Consider the following 21454-nt stretch of genomic DNA (forward strand, 5'->3'; position numbering starts at 1 on the left):
ACGCCCTTTGTTGACAGAGTTCTGTTGATAGAAGGCATTATTGCATCTACACTGTACTTTGTATCCACACTGTTATGTCGACATAGTGGCTTGCTTTGTCGACAGAACTGGATGTAGTCTAGACGCTCTTTGTCGACAGAAGTTTTGTCAACAGTATCTGTCAACAAAACTTCTGTTGACAAAACCCTGTAGTCTAGACGTACCCTTAGAGTTCTTTGAAGGGGTTAACAAACATGCGAACAAGGGGGATCCAGTAGATATAGTATACTTAGATTTTCAGAAAGCCTTTGACAAGGTCCCTCACCAAAGGCTCTTGTGTAAATTACATTGTCATGGGATAAGAGGGAAGGTCCTTTCATGGATTGAGAACTGGTTAAAAGACAGGAAACAAAGGGTAGGAATAAATGGTAAATTTTCAGAATGGAGAGGGGTAAGTAGTGGTGTCGCCCAAGAGTCAGTCCTGGGACCAATCCTGTTCAACTTATTCATAAATGATCTGGAGAAAGGGGTAAGCAGTGAAGTAATAAAGCTTGCGGATGATACTAAAATGTTTAAGATAGCCAAGACAGAAGTAGACTATGAAGAACTTCAAAAAGATCTCACCAAACTGAGTGATTGGGCAACAAAATGGCAAATGAAATTTAATGTGGATAAGTGTAAAGTAATGCACATTGGAAAAAATAACCCCAACTATATGTACAGTATGATGGGAGCTATGACAAATCAGGAAAGAGATCTTGGAGTTATCGTGGATAGTTCTCTGAAAACTTCCACACAGTGTGCAGAGGCAGTCAAAAGGCAAATAGGATGTTAGGAATTATTAAGAAAGGGATAGAAAATAAGAGGGGACTGAGGGAGGATATGATAGAGGTATATAAAATCATGAGTGGTATGGAGAGGGTGAATAAAGAAAAGTTATTTATTAGTTCCCATAATAGAAGAACTAGAGGACACCAAATGAAGTTAATGGGTAGCAGGTTTAAAACTAATAAAATAAACTTGTTCTTCACATAGTGCGTAGTCAACCTGTGGAACTCTTTGCCAAAGGAGGCTGGAAGGCTAGGACTATAACAGAGTTTAAAGAGAAGCTAGATAATTTCATGGAGGTTAGGTCCATAAAAGGCTGTTAGCCAGGGAATAGAAATGGTGTCCCTGGCCTTTGTTTGTCAGAGGCTGGAGAAGGATGGCAGGAGACAAATCGTTTGATCATTGTCTTCAGTCCACCCTCTTTGGGGTGCCTGGTGCTGACCACTGTCGGCAGACAGGCTACTGGGCTAGATGGACCTTTGGTCTGACCCAGTACGGCCATTCTTATGTTATGTTATGTTATGTTATGTTATGTTATGTTATGTTATGTTATGTTATGTTATGTTATGTTATGTTATGTTATGTTATGTTATGTTATGTTATGTTATTGGTGCCATCTCATCAAGCATTACTAATATATCCCAAAATTAAATTTGCCTTTTTTGCAATTGTATCACATTCTTGATCCATATTCAATTTGTGATCCTCGGTAGCCCCCGATCTTTTCCTCCTCTACTAATGCCTTACTAGTTATTCACCATTTTATTACCATGCATTTGATTTTTTCTTCCCAAGTGTACTTTGCAATTGTCTGTATTGAATTTGATCTTGTTGTTTTCGGAACAATTCTCCAATTTGTCAAGGTAATTGTGAATTCCAGTGCTGCCTTTCAAAATGCTTTCAACCCCTTCCAGCTTGGTGTCATCCACACATTTTAAAAGCATATGCTCTGCTCCAATAACCAAGGCTACGTCTACAGTGCACTGTAGTTTGTAACAAGATATGCAATTTGAGCTACTCAAATTGTGCTTATTTCTATCTTATTTCGAAATACCTTATTAACATGTTAACAGTGAACCACTGAAATTACTTTTTGATTATGGTTTTTCAACCAACAGTGTACTCACTGAATGGTAATTTAATCTAGATCATATTTCCCTAGTTTACTCACTAAAATCATGACAAATCACATCTACTGTTTCCCACTAATCAGTAGGGGCGTGTCTACACCACAAGATAAGATTGAATCTAATATGGTTGATTTCTTACCACTCAATTTTGTGAAGTCGAAGGTCCATGTCTTGACTGTGGGGAAGAATCGAACATAGTTCAACATAGAGAGTCCTGGTAGTCTATGCAGATGCCATAGAAGCATGAGCATGGAGCCCAGTTGGCACGAAAGCACTGTCATGATCATGTATGTGGTAGTGCACCTAATGATGCAATACTTGGACAGTGTATGCATGTCGCTCAGCCAGGAAGAGGAGGAGGACGAAGCTTGGCATGGCGTGTAATCTTTTGGCAATAATCATGGAATCCCACTCTGCTAATTTTACATAGTAGTTTTTAGGGCAAACCTGCCCCTTAAAACAGAAACTCCAAAGAGTAAATTTTTTCCAAAAAAAAAAAAAGGTTTTAAACATGAGACTTTGGTTAACTTTAATGATTCATATAACTAAAATTCCTCACAATGCTTCTGAAAAACAAAGTGTAAAGCCAAATTATTTTATATCTTTGTACTTTCTAATTTTTTTAAAAAATACATAAAAATTCAAGGAGTATAAAGAAAATCAAGCTTTAAAAATCTCAGTCTTATAAGTAAGGTAATAATGCATTCGCTGGCGCAATCTAGCTTGTAATTCCTGAGGCATTCCAGATACTGAAATTGTATAACTGCTCACATTCCAGACCTAAAAAGGGAGATTTTCTTCAATTTTGTTTATAAGGTAGATGAAACCCACTATCATACATCTGTTTCATGAAGAAATCCTCTTACTTAAATTTTTTAGGAAGCTCTAAACTTGTAACGGCTGGGTTTTAATGCCATTAGCTGAACAGAGAACTGAAGTAAGATGAAATCATTTCACAATGAAAAAAAGAAATAAAATATTTTCCTTTAGTGGTGACTGAAAGAGAACAGGACTTTAAAAACAGAGATGCACATACGTCATACTTGAAAATTACAGTACTTTTTGACCTATCCCTAATGAAGGATATACGGATATCAGAATCTTTCTTTACCTATGAAATTTTGTTATTTTTACTGTCATTCTTAGAATATTCTTCCAGTAATGATGAAAAGGGTTTGACCCTGAAAAAGTATTGAGCGCCTCTTAAGCAGTATTGAGCAGTCATTACTCCCACTAAAATTGATTGAAGGTTAGATTTTCAAAGCTTGTAAGGTGCCTGAAGACATAAATAAGTGCCCACGGGGATTATAGTAGCACCTTGGCAGGTTATATGCTTAACTCCTATTGGGTGCCTAACCGGCTTAGGCACTTTTGAAAATCAAACTATACACCTGTCTGCATTAAGCTCTATTCCAAACAATAGTACAAGCCTGTCCACCCTAACAAAAGAATCCCAAAAAAGCATGTTTCAATATACCGATCCTGTTAAAAAAACTCCATTACTAGTCTCTTTTTGTATCTATTTTGGTATTATAAATTACTAGCATTACCTGTCCTGTTGTGACAATAGATGTACACATGGCCTGTTCCCAGGGGCAGGCAGGCTTAGGTCAGTTTGGCCACAGGGCCCCCTCTCTCCCCGCAGCTCCCGGGGGTGGGGTGGGGTGGGGTGGGAGTTGGGGCAGAGCAGCCTCTTCCCTCCCCGCTGCTCTGAGGATGCTCAGGGGTGCACGCTTTCTTCCCCTCCCTGTGGAAAGGAGATGCGCACATGCTCAGAGTGCTGCTCCTCCTCCTCCCCTTCCTTTGTGGGAGCAGGGCCTCAGTGAAGGGGCAGGGCTGTAGGTGGAGCTAGGGGCCTGCTTCCCCCTAGAAACTTCTCAAGTCTTCTCAAATGGTCACTGTGACAGACAGCTTGATGGACACCTCTCCTTTTATAATAGTATAGATATAGATTATTCAGGCTAGGCATGTTTTCTGTAATAAAAGTTAAGTGCTCCAAGCCTCCTTTTTTATGTGAACAATGTGTAGAGACAGCCAGTTTAACATCAATTTAATTTTACATTGGACATTACATAGTTGTAAGTGTAAACAGGGTCTGAATAAATGCCTCCATTGCAGCCAGGTGGAATGGGAGAAAAACTCTGGTGTGTTTAAGTAAATACAGTTTGTCCCTGTGACTATTTTCTTCTACTATTTGATCTAAGGAAGTGGGTCTGGCCCACGAAAGCTCATCATCTAATAAACCATCTTGTTAGTCTTTAAAGTGCTACATAGTCCTGTATTTTGTTTCAGTTTGTCCCTGCTTTGCTTAGATGTGTTAGATATTCAGCTGATGGAATAGTGTTTTGATCATTGTAATCAACCTGGCTGGGGATAGGTCACAAATTGTGTTACTTCTAGTTGCAATGTCTGTAATTATTGTGGGAATACAAAAGAAGAAAGTTTGTGTTTAACTTGGCGCAAAGGGGAGACACCGTCAATGTAAATAAACTTGGATGAACAGAAGCTCCACTTCCAGAACCCTGTGAGATTAAGCTGGGGAGGGAGAACTCTGAGTCAACAGGCTGCATGCTCTCGAGGTATGAGCTGCAAGACTGGTTCAACCTATTTCTCCCCACTGTTTCAATGATAGAAGGAGTCTCTTTTATTTTTTAAATCTACTCCAATGGGTGCTGGAATTTCTTGTGGCTGGACTGTTCTTTGGGCCAAGAGCTGAAATCACTGAGAATTGAAATCATTAGTTTTGGCCCAGAGCCTAATCCACCACAAGCCAGCGGAAGATGTGATGAGTGGTCAGCAGAGCAGCGGCAGCATGATGAGCTGCCGGCAGATGCAATGGAGACCAGGTATAATGAGCAGCCAGCAGGACAGTGATGGAGAGGTGTAATGAGCAGACAACAGGGTGGCAGCAGTGAGGTGAGATGAATGGCCAGCAGGGAAGTGCCAAAGAGCTGCAAGTAGGTGGATGGTGAGTGACCAGTGGAATAAGATGCCTCCTTAGCGCCCTCCCCACTCAGGGTGGGAGGTGAACTATGTGGATGCAGCTCTGAACTCTGTGTCTGCCCTGACCAAGAGCAGCATCTGTGAGTGGGATGCAGAGAAGGGTTGGACATGTGAAGGGGACATTTACATTGCTGGACTTAAGAGCCTGAGAAGAAAAGGACATTGCCCAACCTACTTGGGGTAAAACTGTTATACATGGTTTTGGTTATTTAAAAAAATGAACACATATGAAAAGGACAAATCAAATTTCAGAACAGAAGGGGGGTGTTCCTTTTTTTTTAATTGTATCCTTTGGTATATATGATTGTGACAATTTTCTTCCACTATTTGATCTGAGGAAGTGGGTCTGGCCCACGAAAGCTCATCACCTAATAAACCATCTTGTTAGTCTTTAAAGTGCTACATAGTCCTGTTTTTTGTTTAAACCATCAGGGTTGGTGGCAAAAAGATGAGAATGAGCAACTGCAGTCACATTATAAATAACAGGCTGAACAAGATCCCAATTTGGAAGGATTATAATGAGTTACTTTTTATCCATCACACTCAATCTCCCTCCCCCAGAATGGAGAGCTATGAAATTATCATGCTTCCAATCATGACGTATTCAAATGGCCCATTTTGATGCTGCATCTATTACAGAAATAATAGACATTGGGAGTGAAATCCTCCATTCGTTTTTTCTGGGTTTCACAACTCATTTGCATTGATAAGCTCAAGAAAGGTTGAAACCTACCTCAATTCCTATTGTGCTCAGCCCTGGCAGCCAGGGCAGCCACTTTCCATGTGGTACTTGGCCCTGGCCAAGCGCTGCAGCTGCTCTTCACATGGCCCCACCAGACAGGCTGTAGGGGCAGATGACCATTTCGCGGGCCCCAGGGCAGCACAATTTCAAGGGGCCCCCCTTTTCCACGGCACATGTGCAGGGCTTCTTGAAGCACGGGGCCCGGGGTGGCCGCCCCACTCGTCCTGCCCTATATCCGCCCCTGCCAGGCTGCATACCAGCCATTAGAGCTGGAACTGGGGCCACAGTGAGGCTGCCCCAGTAGTTGCAATACACTCGGCTGACAGCTACCCCCACTCACCCTGCTACTGTGTGGGGAAGTGGGTGGGAAGGGAATTCCCTTATGGGGAACCCCCAGTGGGCAGGGCTAATTAAAAGCTGAGGGCGTGGCCTGGCAATGTGCCATGGCCCAGCAGGCAGGGGTTCACAGACCAGTGGTTGTGAACTGCTGGTTTAGAGTTCACACAAGAAGCCTGCTGAGACTGCAGAGGAGTTAATGGGAAGCAGATGGGAAAGCAGCTCACCCTGCTTTCTCTGCTGAGATGGGATTGATTCAAACTCTTCAGTTTAAAGATTGTAGGAGGCAGCTCAGGGAATACATTTTCAATTTACAATGAAATATAAATTATAAGACTGGAGGCCAACACTTAGACCTTCTAACACAACAGACACACCCCACAACAGAGGCATTTGAGCCAAGAAATGAAATGGAACAAGAGGGATATGCTGACATTAATAGAATAGGCTTGAGGTAGGATGCTAAGGAATGAGAAAGATCAAGAAAGGCATACTGCTATTAGGGGACGGAGTGGTAAATGGGCTGGCCGATTAGGAGCAAGGATGAGAGATGATAACAGAAGGGAAAATGATGGAAATAGGAACCGGGCATCAGGAAGGAGTGAGAAGAAGACTCATATACCACTGGATGAAGTGTGGAAAGGGATCTATGCACAGCAGTAGAATGGTCCTATGGGGGCCCTCACATCAGCATCTATTTTCTGTATTTGTAGGACCCTACCAATTTTATGGCCATGAAAAATGTATCACAGACCATGAAATAAGCCCTTCTCCATGAAATCTGATGTACCCTTGTTCCTTGGAGCCTTCGATCAAAGGAGGCTTCCTAGCTCTGACTGGACAGGGGAAGGACAGGACTTATCCCTCCCCTGCAAATTGCTTTAGCAGTGAGAGTGGGTGACCAGAGCAGATCCACCTCAGGGTATCTCCCACTGCTGCAGGATGCTGACTGGGACTAGGCAGCAGCCTGAGTTTCCTGCAGTTGGAGGAGTATTGTGGAGTTGGATTGTATCTTCCCTGTGCTGCTTGAGTGCCCTATCAAAGAAGGCTTCATAGCTCTGACTGTGGAGGGGCGGGACTTACCCATCTCCTGCATAGCTGGGGGTGAGGAAAGACAAGAGAGATCCACCACTGGGTGCCTCCCCTTGCTGGAGGATGCTGTTTGGGAATGGGCAGCAGCCTGAGGTCCCTGAATCTGAGTGTGGGGCAGGGGGTGCAGTGCTTTTTGCAGCCATGCAGAGAAAGAGCAAGTGTTGTCCCTCCCAAGCTGGCCAAGACTAGTGGTGAGGAGCCCATAGCTCCCAGCAGCACAGGGGAAATCAGACCCACTTGGACCCTCCTGTGGTTGCAGAAAGTTCTGTGGTTGCTGCCTCCACAGTCTGGCTCTGAAGGCAGAACAGAAGTGAGGGTGGCAGTCCCATGACCTCCCGACAACAGGTTTGTGACTCCCCCCCATTTCATTTTTTGGTTGGGACCCCAAGGTTACAATACCATGAATTTTAGGTATAAATAGCTGAAAATGAGAAATTTACCAGTTTTTAAATCCTATGGCTGTGAAATTGGCCGTAATGGACTAAAAATGTATGGTAGGGCCCTAAGTATTTGACATTCACATTCATTTTTTTCTTTACAGATTTGTGTAAATGTAAATATCAGCAAAACAGCAAGGTATATACACGAGTTAACCCAAGTGTTCCAAATTATTTTAGTTTTTTTCATATGAATAACAATACAACATAAAATGGAAGTGTGAATTATGATTTCTGTTGACAATTATATTAGACTTTGCAAAGTACTGTATGTTCCATTCGGATATTTATGCTGCAATCCATTTAAAAATACTTACAAGCTTCCATGGCTACTTTTGGTTTGACAAACCCCTTAACTGGTACTTTGATAATATTATCTTTCTTGCTACTGTTTACTGTGGGCTTCTTTAGGCAATCTAAATTCCATTTCTTCCAAGCAAATTTCTGTGGCTTTAGACCTGAAAAGCAAAAGTTAACTTTAGAAAAAGACAGGCATATTGGTGTTACTTTTGAAAGCTATCCTATATCAAACATGTTATTCTTCATATGAAGTTTAGACTTTTGATTCCTTTTCAGGTCCCTAATCTGCAAACACTTATGGATGTGCTTAACTTTAAGCTAGTAAGCAGTCTCACTAACTTCCATAACAAAAAACAGGACTTTGTAGGACTTTGTTTCAGCTACACCAGACTAACACGGCTACATTTCTATAACTTCCATAGGCATACTCACATGCTTAAAGTTAAGCACAGGCATGAAACCTTGCAAGATAAGGCTCACAGACATGCTAATTCAAGCTGAGAGGGGAACTCTGGTTGAAGCTGGTATCCTACTTCCACGAGGAGTAAGGGAAATCAAAGGGAGAGTGTTCTCCCTTCGACTTCCTGCAGTGTGGACAGCGCCAAAAATCGAGTTAAGGTACATTGACTTCAGCTACGTAATTAACGTAGCTGAAGTTGCATATCTGAATTTGACTATATCCCATAGTATAGACACACTCAGTATGTATTTTGTGCAGATTAATGTTTATTTTATGTAATTAACAGAGACTTAACTTATGTCAGCATTTGGAATAACAATATTTTGTTAATTATGGTTTTATGAAAGATATTTAGATGGTTTTGCCAAAGCAGTTTGGTCTTTAGCACTTGTGCTCTAACTGCATAACTAATGCTTATTCATTTTACTATCTGCTGTGGAATTAAAAATAGTGATGTATGTTTTTCTTCAGTAGTTTTGAAATGAACATATTTAAAATTCATGTATTTGGTTCCCCATGGCTAATATAAACAAAGTTTGTTACGGCACATGCTAGGCTTTCACTTACTCGAGTAGTGCTATTTTATAAAAAAACAATATTTATTTATTTATTTATTTCCTTCCATGTTTGAACCTTGAATATCCATTTTACTATTCAATATGATATTTTCTTTCATTATCTTAATTTATTATTTTTATTAACTGCTTTCTTCACTTGATTTTGTGTATGGCTATCTTAATATATATTTCATGAGAGGAAAAGTAACTTTATTTTGTAGTTGTTCCCATTCTTGACATTCTTTCATTGTAAATGTTTTTATTTTGTTAAGACCACAAGTTATCCTGGTAGAAGTGTATAATTTGCTTTATCTGGTGGCTTTCTATTTCCTTTCCAGTTGAATTTTTTACTGTCCCTAACCCAAAAGATTTCAGCACTGCCAGAAATATATGGAAGCTAAGCCCCAGCAGTGGTCTTCTAGTTATCTTTTGGTATTTGGTCTGACTGAATTCTGGATAACTCCACCCACTATCTATTTAGCGTAGTTACTTATCACAGGCTAGATCTCTGGGTTTAACCAGCTCCTCCCACTGTAAGTCCCATTTGGGAGTTATGGTGCATAATTATCACCCAGTTGGCTAACATGTATGCTGTTCAAAAGCTTCAGAAGGGTAGCCGAGTTAGTCTGTAACAGGAAAAACTTTAAAAACAACAAATAGACTAGTAGCACCTTAAAGACTAACAAACATGTAGATGGTATCATGAGCTTTCATGGGTGCAAACCACTTCTTCAGATGACTGGAGTGTTAGAAGTCCAGATGCAAGAATAAATAAGGGAAGGGGAAGGGGGAGAGAGGAAAAAAAGAGAAAAAAGGAGGGGAAAAGAAGGAGAAAAAAAAGAGAGAGAGAGACAGTGAATAGATAGTTCAAATAGTTACAAGAGACTGATATGAACAATTAGCACCTTCATTGTTGGGTTGGTTGGTTAAGGCATTAGGGTGTGGAAGGTAGTGTGCGAGCCAGCAGATGTCCCTGTTCATAACATTTGCATAAGAATTCAACTTGTAAATGAAGTTAAGTTCCAATCTTTCCCTGTGTATTTGGCTTGTGGAATTGGTCTGAAACAATACAGTGACTTGGAGATCCATTAATGAATGTCCAGGAAGATTAAAGTGTTCTCCAATAGTTTTTTGTGTATTGTCTTTTTGGATATCTGATTTGTGTCCATTAATTCTTTCCCACAGAGACTGTCCAGTTTGGCCAATATACATGGCAGTGGGGCATTGTTGGCATAGATCACATTAGTGGATGTGCAGTTAAATCAGTCTCTGATTTGGTGGCTGATGTGGTTGGGTCTAGTGATGAGATCGCTAGTGTAGATGTGTGGGCAAAGTTGGCACCGGGGCTGATTGCAGGGGTGGGTTCCTGGGTGATTATGATGTAGGTGTGTTGCGTAGTTACCAGAAAGAATTTGTTTGAGGTTAGGACTCTGAGAGAGAGGGGTCATTTTCCAGGATAGAATGTAGATTGATAATGCATTGGACTGGTTTAAGTTGTAGATGATGGCAAGTGGAATTTCGTTTTCTCTTTTGGGCCTGTCTTGAAGTAGTTCATGTCTGGGTACTCTTTTGGCTCTGTTAATCTGTTTTTTCACTTCTCCGGGTGGGTATTTCAGTTTTATGAAAGCTCTATATAGATCCTGTAGGTGTTTGTCTCTGTCTGTGGGATTGGAGCAAATCCGGTTATATCTTAGGGTATGTCTACACTACCACCCTAGTTCGAACTAGGGTGGTTAATGTAGACAACCAGAGTTGCAAATGAAGCCTGGGATTTGAATTTCCCGGGCTTCATTTGCATATTGCCGGGCGCCGCCATTTTTAAATGTCCGCTAGTTCGGACTCCATGCCCGCGGCTACACGCGGCATGAACTAGGCAGTTCGGACTAGGCTTCCTATTCCGAACTACCGGTACACCTCATTCCATGAGGAGTAACGGTAGTTCGGAATAGGAAGCCTAGTCCAAACTACCTAGTTCGTGCCGCGTGTAGCCGCGGGCACGGAGTCCGAACTAGCGGACATTTAAAAATGGCGGCGCCCGGCAATATGCAAATGAAGCCCGGGAAATTCAAATCCCGGGCTTCATTTGCAACTCTGGTTGCCTACATTAACCACCCTAGTTCGAACTAGGGTGGTAGTGTAGACATACCCTTAGGGCTTGGCTGTATACAATAGATTGAGAAATGTGTCAGCTCTCACTGGGAATTAGCTTTCTTTTTGACCAGAGAAACAATAAAAATATACCCCATAGTCAAGGTTTCATCTAAGCCAGTGGTCCCCAACGTGGTGCCATGGTGCCTGCCAGGGCATTTATGTGCGCCCGCCAAATGATCTGGGCCAGCCCCGCCCCCGGGCGTGTGGCACATGCGTGGTGCCAGCCTTGGGCGTGGGGAGCATGGGCGGCCCCTGCCCCGGGCACGCGGCACAGTGCTGGCCCCGGGTGTGTTGCGCATGGGCGACCCTACCCACAGGCACACGGTGCATGCGCGGTCCCGCCCTGAACATGCAGCACGTGAGAGGCCCCACCCATGGACGCCCGGCAGCCCCAAAAAGTTGGGGACCACTGATCTAAGCTGTGGGGCAGCACAGCCTTGCAGCTGCTTAATCAGCCCCACCCAGTCAGGGGTTCAGGACATGGAGCTGCCTGAATGGGTGGGGCTTATTTAGCAGCTGCAGGGCTGTGCTGCTGCGCAGCTTAGGGCTAGCGTCAGAATAAGGTACTGAACTTGAGCTACATCAATTGCATAGCTTAAGTCGAAATAGCTTATTTTGGCTTTTGGCACTGTCTACACAGCAGGAAGTTGAATGAACAACATCCCGAAATGAGATTTTTAATGCATTCTTTTTTTTGCCTTTTTAATGCATTCTTGTCTCCTGGTAATATCAACATAATTTTTTGCCTGAAAAACAGTGCTTTTCAATAGAAGGAGAAATTTGGAAAAAACCATTTTTGACATTTTACAGATATGTAAAAATATATTTCTACTGTTTACCAGAAGTGCAATGTTTATTACACAGTACCAATCCACAGGTTAGTGAAGCCCACATTGGTTAAAATGTAAACAAATAAGCACAAAAGTAGTTGGCATCTGATATATAATGAAGAGTCCTGTGGCACTTTATAGACTAACAGATTTATTGGAGCATAAGCTTTTGTGGGCAAAGACCCACTTCATTATGTCATGCATCTGATGAAGTGGGTCTTTGCCCACGAAAGCTTATGCTCCAATAAATCTGTTAGTCTATAAGGTGCCACAGGACTCCTCGTCGCTTTTGCAGAATCAGACTAACACTGCTACCCCTCTGATACTTGATCTATAATTAACAGTCCGGCTGAAGTTCAGTTTAAGAATATAAGGATGATAGGGGGTTAGAGGCATGGTATGTCTATGTCAGTATCTAGCACTCTCCCAGTATTCTGGCCAAAACCAGATGCTTCTGAAGAAATGAACAGAGCAGGGCAATTATGGAAAATATATTTCCCATGTGACAGTGTACATAAACCCTGACTAGCATAGATGGGATAAGGAGCTGCTTTGGGCTGGACTGATCCTCTCATGCTGCTACTGTAAATCATGCCAGGATTGTAGGAGGAGTTAAAAATGGAGTTAACTCCACTTGTAAAGAAACAAATGGTTCAGCTTCTCCAGCCCTGGACAGAGGACAGCATACCGACTGAGCCCCTGTCCTTGTGGAAGGAGTATGCAGAGCCCCTGAGTTGAAAGGGAAAAGAACAGAGGCATTATAGCCCAATGAGCTCTGATGTAGACTCTGAGGGTACTTCTACACAGCGGCATTATTTCAGAATAACTGATGTTATTCCAAAATAACAGTGTGCATATACGCTACAAGCCTTTATTTCAAAATAATGCAAAACTGGAGGACTTCTTACTTTGACTCATGGTAACCCTAGTTTCATGGGGAGTAAGGGACGCTGAAGGAAGAGTATTCTTCCTTCGATTTCCTGCTATGTAGACAGTGCCAAAAGCTGAAATAAGCTATTTCGACTTGAGGTACGCAATTGACATAGCTGGAGTCGCATAACTTAATTTGACTTTAGCCCTGCTGTGTAAATGTAACCTGAAAGAGTCCCATACCCTAGAGGAAACTGATTATAAGTGTTTCTTTAGTTTAACCTGTTTTGCTGACTATGGATTGTTTGGGGGCATTACTAAGGTACGGGATATGTCAGGTGAAAGTCCCTAGCTGGAAGGTTGCTGGCTCACTGAAAAGATGTCCCACAGCAGCCGCTGGGCTGGGAATGGAGTAATTGCATTCAAGCATGTGCACTCCCCATATAATTCCTAACCAACCACAGACAGATTTTTGACTGTCATCCAGTTCCAGCTTCTGGAAGTTTTAGGGAACTCGGAGCATGGAGTTTTGTCCCTGCCCATCCAGGCTAATAGGTATTGGTGGACCTATCTTCCATGAACTTATCTAATTCTTTTTTGCATTCAGTTTTACTTTTGGTCTTCAAAACACCCCATGACAATGAGTTCTACAATTTAACTGTGTGCAGTGTGAAGACGTACTTTTTAATGTTTGTTTTAAACCTGCGGCCTATTAATTTCACTCCGTGACCTCAGTTTGTTGTATTAGGTAAAAGGGTAAATAACATTCACTATTCATTTTCTCCAACACCATTCATGATTTTATAGACCTCTATCAAATCCTCCCTTTAGTAGTTTCTTTTCCAAACTGAGCAGTTCCAGTCTTTTTAATCTCTTCTCATATGGAAGCTAATAATATCTGTTGTTCTTTTCTATACTTATTCTAATTCTAATATATCTTTTTGAGAAGGGATGACTACAAATACACACAGTGTTCAAGGTATGGATATACTAGGGCTTTCTATAGAGGCATTATGATATTTTCTATTTTATTATTTATCCCTTTCCTAAGGGTTTCTAAAATTTTAGTAGAGTTTTTGATTGCCACTACACATTAACCAAATATTTTCTGAGAACTAATCATAAAGAATTCAAGATTTTTTCTTGAGTGGCAACAGTTAATTTAGAATTTATCATTTTATATGTATAGTTGGGATTATTTTTTCCAATGGGCACTTATCACCATTGAATTTCATCTCCATTTTGTTACCCAGACACCAAGGTTAGAAGAACCCTTTGTAACTCTTCACAGTCAGCTATGGACTTAATTATTTTCATCTGAAAACTCTGTCACTTCACTGTCCCCCTTACTGTTCACTTCTCCAAATTATTTATGAATATGTTACACAGCACAGATCTCAGAGGGATCCTTGGGAGACCCTATTTCCCGTCTTCATTGCGAAACATGAGCATGCATTCCTAACCTTCATTTCCTATATTTTAATCAGTATCCATGAGAGTACCTTCCTTCTTATCCAACAACTGCTTACTTTGCTTAAGAGCTGTTGCTGAGGGAGCTTGCCAAAGATTTTTTAAATCCAGCTTCACTACATCAACTGACTCATCCTTGGGTATGTGCTTGCTGACACCCTCAAAGAATGTTAATTGATTGATAAAGCATGATTTCCTTTAAAAAAAGTCTCTTTCCTCCAAGGTATAGTGTTCAATAAAAGCTACAGATTATTAACGTACCTTGGTAATAGTCCATCATACATTTATTAATAATACAAATTTCAAATCAAATTCTTCTGCCAAAGGAGGTCTATTAGAATAGACACAGCTTGGTCCCTGTCATAATCTTTATAGAAAATTAAAAAAAATCTCCTGGAAAAAAATTGCATTCATCCAAGGCTTTCCAGTTCCAAGTATTTTCATAGGACATTTACAATTAATTCAGGGGTAAGATGTTCTTGTGCTCCCTCCAAAACAGATAATTCACACTGTCTGTCTCTGCCTGTATTCTTTTCCAATAATCAGTCTGGAAGATTTTTCATTTTTGCTCCATTGTTGTGCTCACCACAGATTCTTTCTGAATAGTCCCTTCACATAGGATCATAGAGAAAGTGACAATATGGTTCACTGCACACACACAGCAGTGAAAAAGCCTGCCAGACCTATTAGCAGAACATAGAACCTATGAAAGAGCCATTCAGGTGGCAATGAAACCATTGAACAGGCATTTGCCAACCCCAAGCATACACTGTGAGTTTCTGAATTTTCTGTCAACACAACAGGACCTTATTTAAAATTTTCTTTAGAGATATTTCATTAGCGTGTTGCTGAAGATTATAAAATCATATCTCTAAAAATGCATCATCCCCTGGGACTGCCGTTGGGCATAGAGGTTCCAGTTGAATAATACTGCATAGGGATCCATAAATCCAAATGACGTCCTTGAGAACTGAGATACCTACAGCTACAAAATAATTGGCTTAAATAAATCCTCATTCAGTTCCATGTTTATTGTTTCCTTAAATAAGTAAAAACTTTTGTTCCTCAGAGATTATGATGAACTATCAGCTCAAATTACCTCCATTTGTTTTCCAATCTACCACCAATTGTTTTCAATCCTCTAACCAAGAGTTGGAATTTGAGATATTAATGTTCCAGACTCAGAAAAGCATCTTTGACAATAGCAAAATGCAGGACTATGTAGCACTTTAAAGACTAACAAGATGGTTTATTAGATGATGAGCTTTCATGGGCCAGACCCACTTCCTCAGATCAAATAGTGGAAGACAATAGTATTTGACAATACTATTTGACAATACTTTGACAATAGTATTTTTAATAATAGGTCAGTATTAATCATTCATTTTAATTATTTATTATTATTATTATTAATAATAATAATAATAATAATAATTAATAAAACTAGTAGGGGGTAAAAGTAATAAGTTCTGAATGAGGGAAAGATATATTGAAATCTGTAATTCTTAATATATACATTTCAAAAATATATTTAAACTAACAGTACCTGATACCCATTGAAAAATTAAATCTACTAATCCATCTTTAAATGCATCATCAAAAGATTTACTGGATTCTGGAAATGCTTCACAAAAAGAAACATATATGACTTGTGACAAACAATCAGGATATACCTGCCAAAATAAGAATTAAACTGAATAAAATAACTATAAGATTACAAAATGAGTTTTAGTACTAAATTCACTATAGTTATAATTCTGTTTACATAACAAAATTAAAGCAAAATTTTGCATTCAGTCTGAACTGTAAATGCTAGAACATATCTGGAATCTGGTCCAAGTTATGTTATAACATATGTTACATACTGTAATCATTGAACTAACACATTCAAAAATAGTTTGTCTATTATTTGTACAAAATATTAAATATCTGTGTCAAATACAATAGCAGGTATAATGATCAATACCTTGGTGAAAAATGGTACAAGTCAAGGTTGCTAGCAAGAACAAGAATTGTGAAATGCTGATTCCAAAAGACTATATTTATAATCTCTGAATGAGTCATTATGAGCTCAAATGAAGCATGGAAGAGTGAATTGGGAATAAAAAATAGTTTAAGGTTTAAGTAATCACTATATGTAATGAAAAGTAAGCATTTTGGAAAATTTTGGCATATTTATTTTAGGATTAAATTTCATTAGTCACATATTGTTTGACCTAGGTATTAATTTCAGATTGCCTGCATGTTGTCATAATATTAGAAGTTGTCACTCTCCTCTCTTTTTTCTCTATCCCTCCCTCCTCCACTCATACAGCTCTGTTTTGTCTACCTAGATTACATAGGTTCAAATATTTGCGTATGAACTTTTGCACTGTCAGCATTTTTATAAAGCTAAAAATATCTATTCAGATAACATTTTCATAAGAAAATACTATGCAAACATTTCAACAATTGAAAACTATGAGTTTCTTTTAAATTTCATAAGCTGCATAAAAAAACACAGCTGCTGCCACATATCAGTGTGAAATTTAAATCCTATATCATATCTAGAATCTGGTCCAAGGTATGTTGTGATATATGTTGCATACTAAACATGCCATACAAATATATTTGTAATTATCTCTACTTCTAATTTCTTCATGTGAGTGGGAGGCAACTGCACCTCAAGCAGAACAACACCTCATGGACTTGCACATGGACTTTCTAGACCTAATGACTATTTTCTCATGGTTAATTATAGTACTTTGTGGCTACAAGGCCCCCAGGAGGAAAAAATCTAGTCAGAGTAAATTGTTTGTAAAATTGTGTACTGAGTGAATTGTGACGAAATAGCCTTGTAATAACTTTAATGCAACCCAAAACTGTAGTGAGTTCCAAGTGCCACAGCCTCTCAGAGCGAGAACTACTTGTAGGAAAAATCAAGAGTCAATCCTAGTTTATTGGATGTTCTTTGGTGATCATCACCACAGGATCTGAGAACCTCATTTAAATTATTTAAATAATCCACATAACTCCTATATAAGGATTGCCCCACTAATCCTAAGGAAGATTGCAATCCCTCTTGTTAGGCCCAGCTGATAATGTGTACCTTAAGAGGTAGATAATTATGTTTTCAGCATTAATTGATATGTAATTTAATAGAATTCTGAATTGTGTTTTTCAGTAGGAGTATGTTACATAAGATAACATTTTCAAAAGTACTTCAAGGCTAGGTTTACAAAGGAGATTTAGGTGTTGCAACTCTGAGCCTAACATTTCCAAAAGTATTTCAAGGCTAGGTTTACAAAGGAGATTTAGGTGTTGCAACTCTGAGCCTAACTCCTAGGAGCCTTGCCACCCAGTGTTATTCCCAGCAATGAGTTTGTCACCACGGCACCTCATACAACACATAGAGAGAGTTAAGAACCTAATAAAGGGATTTTCAGAAGCCAGTAGTGAAAGGCAGAGAAGGCAGGGTTTAGGCAGCTAAGCAGCTGATTTTATATGCCTGGCTGACAGGCCAGAGAGAGGAAAGTCTCTCTTTCTAGGATCTCAGTTGCAAAAACCCTCTCTTGTACTTAGGTATTTATGCCAGGTCAACTGCCTAGGTAGCCCATTCTCTACCTGCCAAAATGCTTGCTTTCTCTCTCTTTCTCTCTCTCTCCCATGCTCATTTTAGATACCTCTCTCATTCTGGTTTTAAATTTACCTGTGCCCTGGATGTTTTTTGTGCAGATGCTGTGCTCTATCCCCTCCCCCACAAACATACACTTCCGCCCATTTATCAGTGACTTGCATCCAGTGCCTGACAGGTAACAGGTGTACTCAGAGCACACCTACAGGATAAGGCCCAGCAGGTGAGGTAGGCATTCTCTTTCTTACTTCAGGGCTTCAACTACTGCTCTGAACAGCCTGTTAGCTGACAGCAGCACTTAGATTGCTTTGTAAATCCTTACTAGAAGAAACTTAGGTGCTCAAAGTACCTCGTCAGCTAAAGAGATTATGTGGCACATCAGCCATAGCTTTAAAATGTCAGCAGAACCTAAGTGGGGGAATTAGGCATCTATTTACCTATTTTGGTGCCTAAATCCCTTTAAAATCTGACTTTTTGTCCTGTGATGCTTTTGAAAATTTTCATGGGGCAAGCTGCTGCTCCCTAACTTCTACTTCCTTTTGTTCAACCAGGGAATGTTTGTGGTTATGTGGGTGAGGAAGCTTGTTTCTGTATGCTTTCTCCTTTTGACATGCCAATTTCCATGCAATTAATGCATTTTTCCACACTATCTACCAGAGAGAAGAAGAACCTTAAAACTTGTCAGACTCATATAACTAATCATTGCAACTCATACGTCACCATACCCTTACCTGAAAAAAAGCATCTTTAGTATCACTGGGGACGCATAGGAAAAGTGAAACAAAACTGTCTGCAATTCTGTCAAACAAGTGATCTTGATTTTCTCGATTAGGCTTAAAAAGAAAAAGCAACAAAAAATAAGGAAGTTATGAATTCACATGATGTTCAGAATTTAGGCCCTGACTCAGCAGGGTACTCATACATGCGAGTAATCCCACTACAGATAGTGGGATGACTCACATGTTTATAGTTAGACATGTACATAAATACCATGTTGAACTGTGGCTTTAGCAATAGTATTTAATCTGATAGTATCATGAAAAATATTGTAATCCATATTCCCAAAGTAATTTTACATGTTGCTGTATTCTCCCCCCCCCTTAAATTAACAGTTTTCTTAATTTATTGCAAAAGCTCTTGATTTGGCACAGCACTTAAGCACCTGCTTATACTGAAGCATGTGTTAAATCTATCCTTATTAAGGATTTATTCCTTATTAATAATTGTCTTTATTATTTAAGCACTACCTTCAATTTTGGGCTGAAGTGCTGTATTGAGTCACCAGTAGTTCGCAAGCCCTGTAATGTACTGAGTATTTTCCCTTGGCTATTCAGTTACTTATATACATATTGATAGTCCCAGGTAATAAAATTAGTGACATTTTTGCTTTATGTTCCTATATATAAGTATTTCAGAACAAACTTGCATAAATTTTAGCATCATTAAATAAATTAAGCAAAGCTCAAGTAAACAGTCAATGCTAGTGTAAAGTTTTACTTTCTTATTCAGTAATATAAAGCTTCTATTTAAATGAATCTTTAAAAGTAAAACCTTGGCAATTAGGTTAAAGTTAAACAATTTCATTCTGGGCCTACTTCTGCTCCCATTGAATCTATTCAATCTATGGATGATGATTTTGTAACACAAGAAACCTTTATTTTGTACATTTGATTAGAAAAGATGTAAGAGTAACTTGTGTCATATGTTTATACCTTAAAATTTTGAAGAAACCACCACCAAAAACAATCTTGTAAAACAGCAATAGATGCTTCTGAGAGAAACAACTTTTTCCAAACTTTAAAAACTTCTTCCTGTTGAAACAAATCTTCTGTTGAATGTATTTATTAATGTATTTATTAAGTGGTACACTTCATGACAAAATTTTAAAAAGTCTTAGCTTCAGCAAACATTGGGAAACCCCTTTTGAGGGAAAAGCTTAGCTTTAAGATGAAGAGAAGCAGTTTCTTTCAAAATTATCCATTATGTGGAATAAAGCATTTTCAAGTAGATACGCTGAAAGCCTGATTTTCTTAAGTGCCAAGCATTTGCAGTTTGCATTGACTTTGATGGGAGTTACAGATATCCAGCACATCTGAAATTCAGGTCCTAAATGTCTCAAATTTGACACTCAAAAACTGCGATACATAAAATTAGTGATGTCTTAAGTAGTGTCTTCTTCATTTGAATCCTAAAAATGAGTTCAACACAATAGTAATTTAAAAACAATACCTCACAGTAAAAGAATGCAGTTAGCAAAATCAATACAGCAAATTAATATATTGGTTCCATTTAGTCCCCTCTGCATTAGGTAACAGACATAAATTATGACCTGTGCATGGCCCCTGTGCAGAGATATTAGTGAGCTTTAGGTAATAACACCAACAGACTCACCAGACCCCTGGGCAAAGCGGGGTGGGGGGTGGGAGGAGGAGGGACAGCAAAGCATTTGTGTCTCGGAGTGCTCTGCTTGCCCTCACTCGGGACACCACGGCACTCTACAACATGGAACCATTCCTGCCCCTGGGGACTCTGCTGCATCTCGTGGACACGTTGCCAGCAACCTGGCTGCACTGTCTACAGGATGCCATCCGGGAGGACCATTGAGGGGCTGTCAGGATCCAGGGGGCCCTGAGGGAGAGCTTCCACCCTGAGGAGAGCTAACAGTCTCCCCGGTCTGCCCCACTGGGGGCTTGTGCCCCATTCTGCCCTCTCGTTCTTCCACTTACCCTTCCTTAGCCCCCCCCCCCTTCCTGATGTCAAATAAAATGCACTTTTGTCTGAAAAATACAAACTCTATTTATTTAACAAAACTGGGGAGGATGAAACTCTGGGGAGATTGGGAAGGGCGGCAGGAGCGGGGAGGAGAAAGGGTGGGAGAGGGAAGGGGGAAAACTTGGAGGAGGGAGCTGGAAGGGGGAAGCAAGGGGAAGAAGGGGGAGGGGAAGCTCATCACTCAGGGGTGGGGGGTCTCGCAGGGCCAACTGCTTCCCAGCACTGCAGGGGAAGGGGGCCTCAGCACCCCTGGGGGGATGGGGAGGAGGGTACGGAGGTTGAGGTGGGGGGGGTGGAGATTGAGGAGGAGGGTGTGGAGGTTGAGGAGGAAGAGGTGGGAGAGGAGGCAGGACTGGGAGAAGGAACAGTAGCTGGGGAGGGGGCATCAGGCGCGGGACCGGCATGGGGCAGCACTCTCTGCACCAGGGCCTGCAGATGGTGACAGATGGCATGACCCTGGGCAAGCAGCTCCCGCCGGAACTCCCATTCTTCCTGCGCCCGCTGCTCCACAATCCGGGTCTGGGCTCACAGGGCCTGCAGGTACTGCTCTTGGTACCTCTGCTGCGTGGTGTTGCTCCTGCTGGGGCCGCGGGTACAGGAGCATGTCCTGGGCGGTGCGGCTGTAGAGAAAGAAGAGAAGTGGTCAGTTCTCCCTGGGGACACAGTGGATGATGCCCAACCCCCCGTCCCCCACGAGGTGAGGGCGACTGTGCCTTGCATTGTCAGAGCCGATGTGCTTGCACAGGACTGGGAGCTGCCCCGAGGCCGTACCTGTGCTTCTGTGCTGTGTATAGTGCAGCCGGGGTGGAGGGGGGGGGGGAGATGTCCCTGCCCCATGTAGAGGGGGCATGTAAAGGGAGGGCGTCCTGCTGTGTCCCACCCCG

The 21454-nt window shown here is 40.9% G+C and overlaps 1 protein-coding gene across 2 annotated transcripts in view; it reads right to left on the bottom strand.

Moving 5' to 3' along the window:
• FAM227B (family with sequence similarity 227 member B) overlaps nucleotides 1-21454 on the bottom strand; it is a 221390-nt gene that overhangs the window by 156206 nt on the left and 43730 nt on the right. For both annotated transcript variants that reach the window (XM_089782043.1, XM_089782044.1), the window contains exons 7-10: nucleotides 19511-19609; nucleotides 18530-18631; nucleotides 15732-15858; nucleotides 7865-8005 (exon numbers count right to left, since the gene is read on the bottom strand). In XM_089782043.1, coding sequence (XP_089638169.1) covers nucleotides 7865-8005; nucleotides 15732-15858; nucleotides 18530-18631; nucleotides 19511-19609 — 469 coding nt within the window. The remainder of the gene's footprint in view (nucleotides 1-7864; nucleotides 8006-15731; nucleotides 15859-18529; nucleotides 18632-19510; nucleotides 19610-21454) is intronic.

This window comes from Pelodiscus sinensis, chromosome 14, assembly GCF_052426305.1.
Source record: "Pelodiscus sinensis isolate ZL-2025 chromosome 14, ASM5242630v1, whole genome shotgun sequence".
In the NCBI taxonomy this organism is placed as follows: domain Eukaryota; kingdom Metazoa; phylum Chordata; order Testudines; family Trionychidae; genus Pelodiscus; species Pelodiscus sinensis.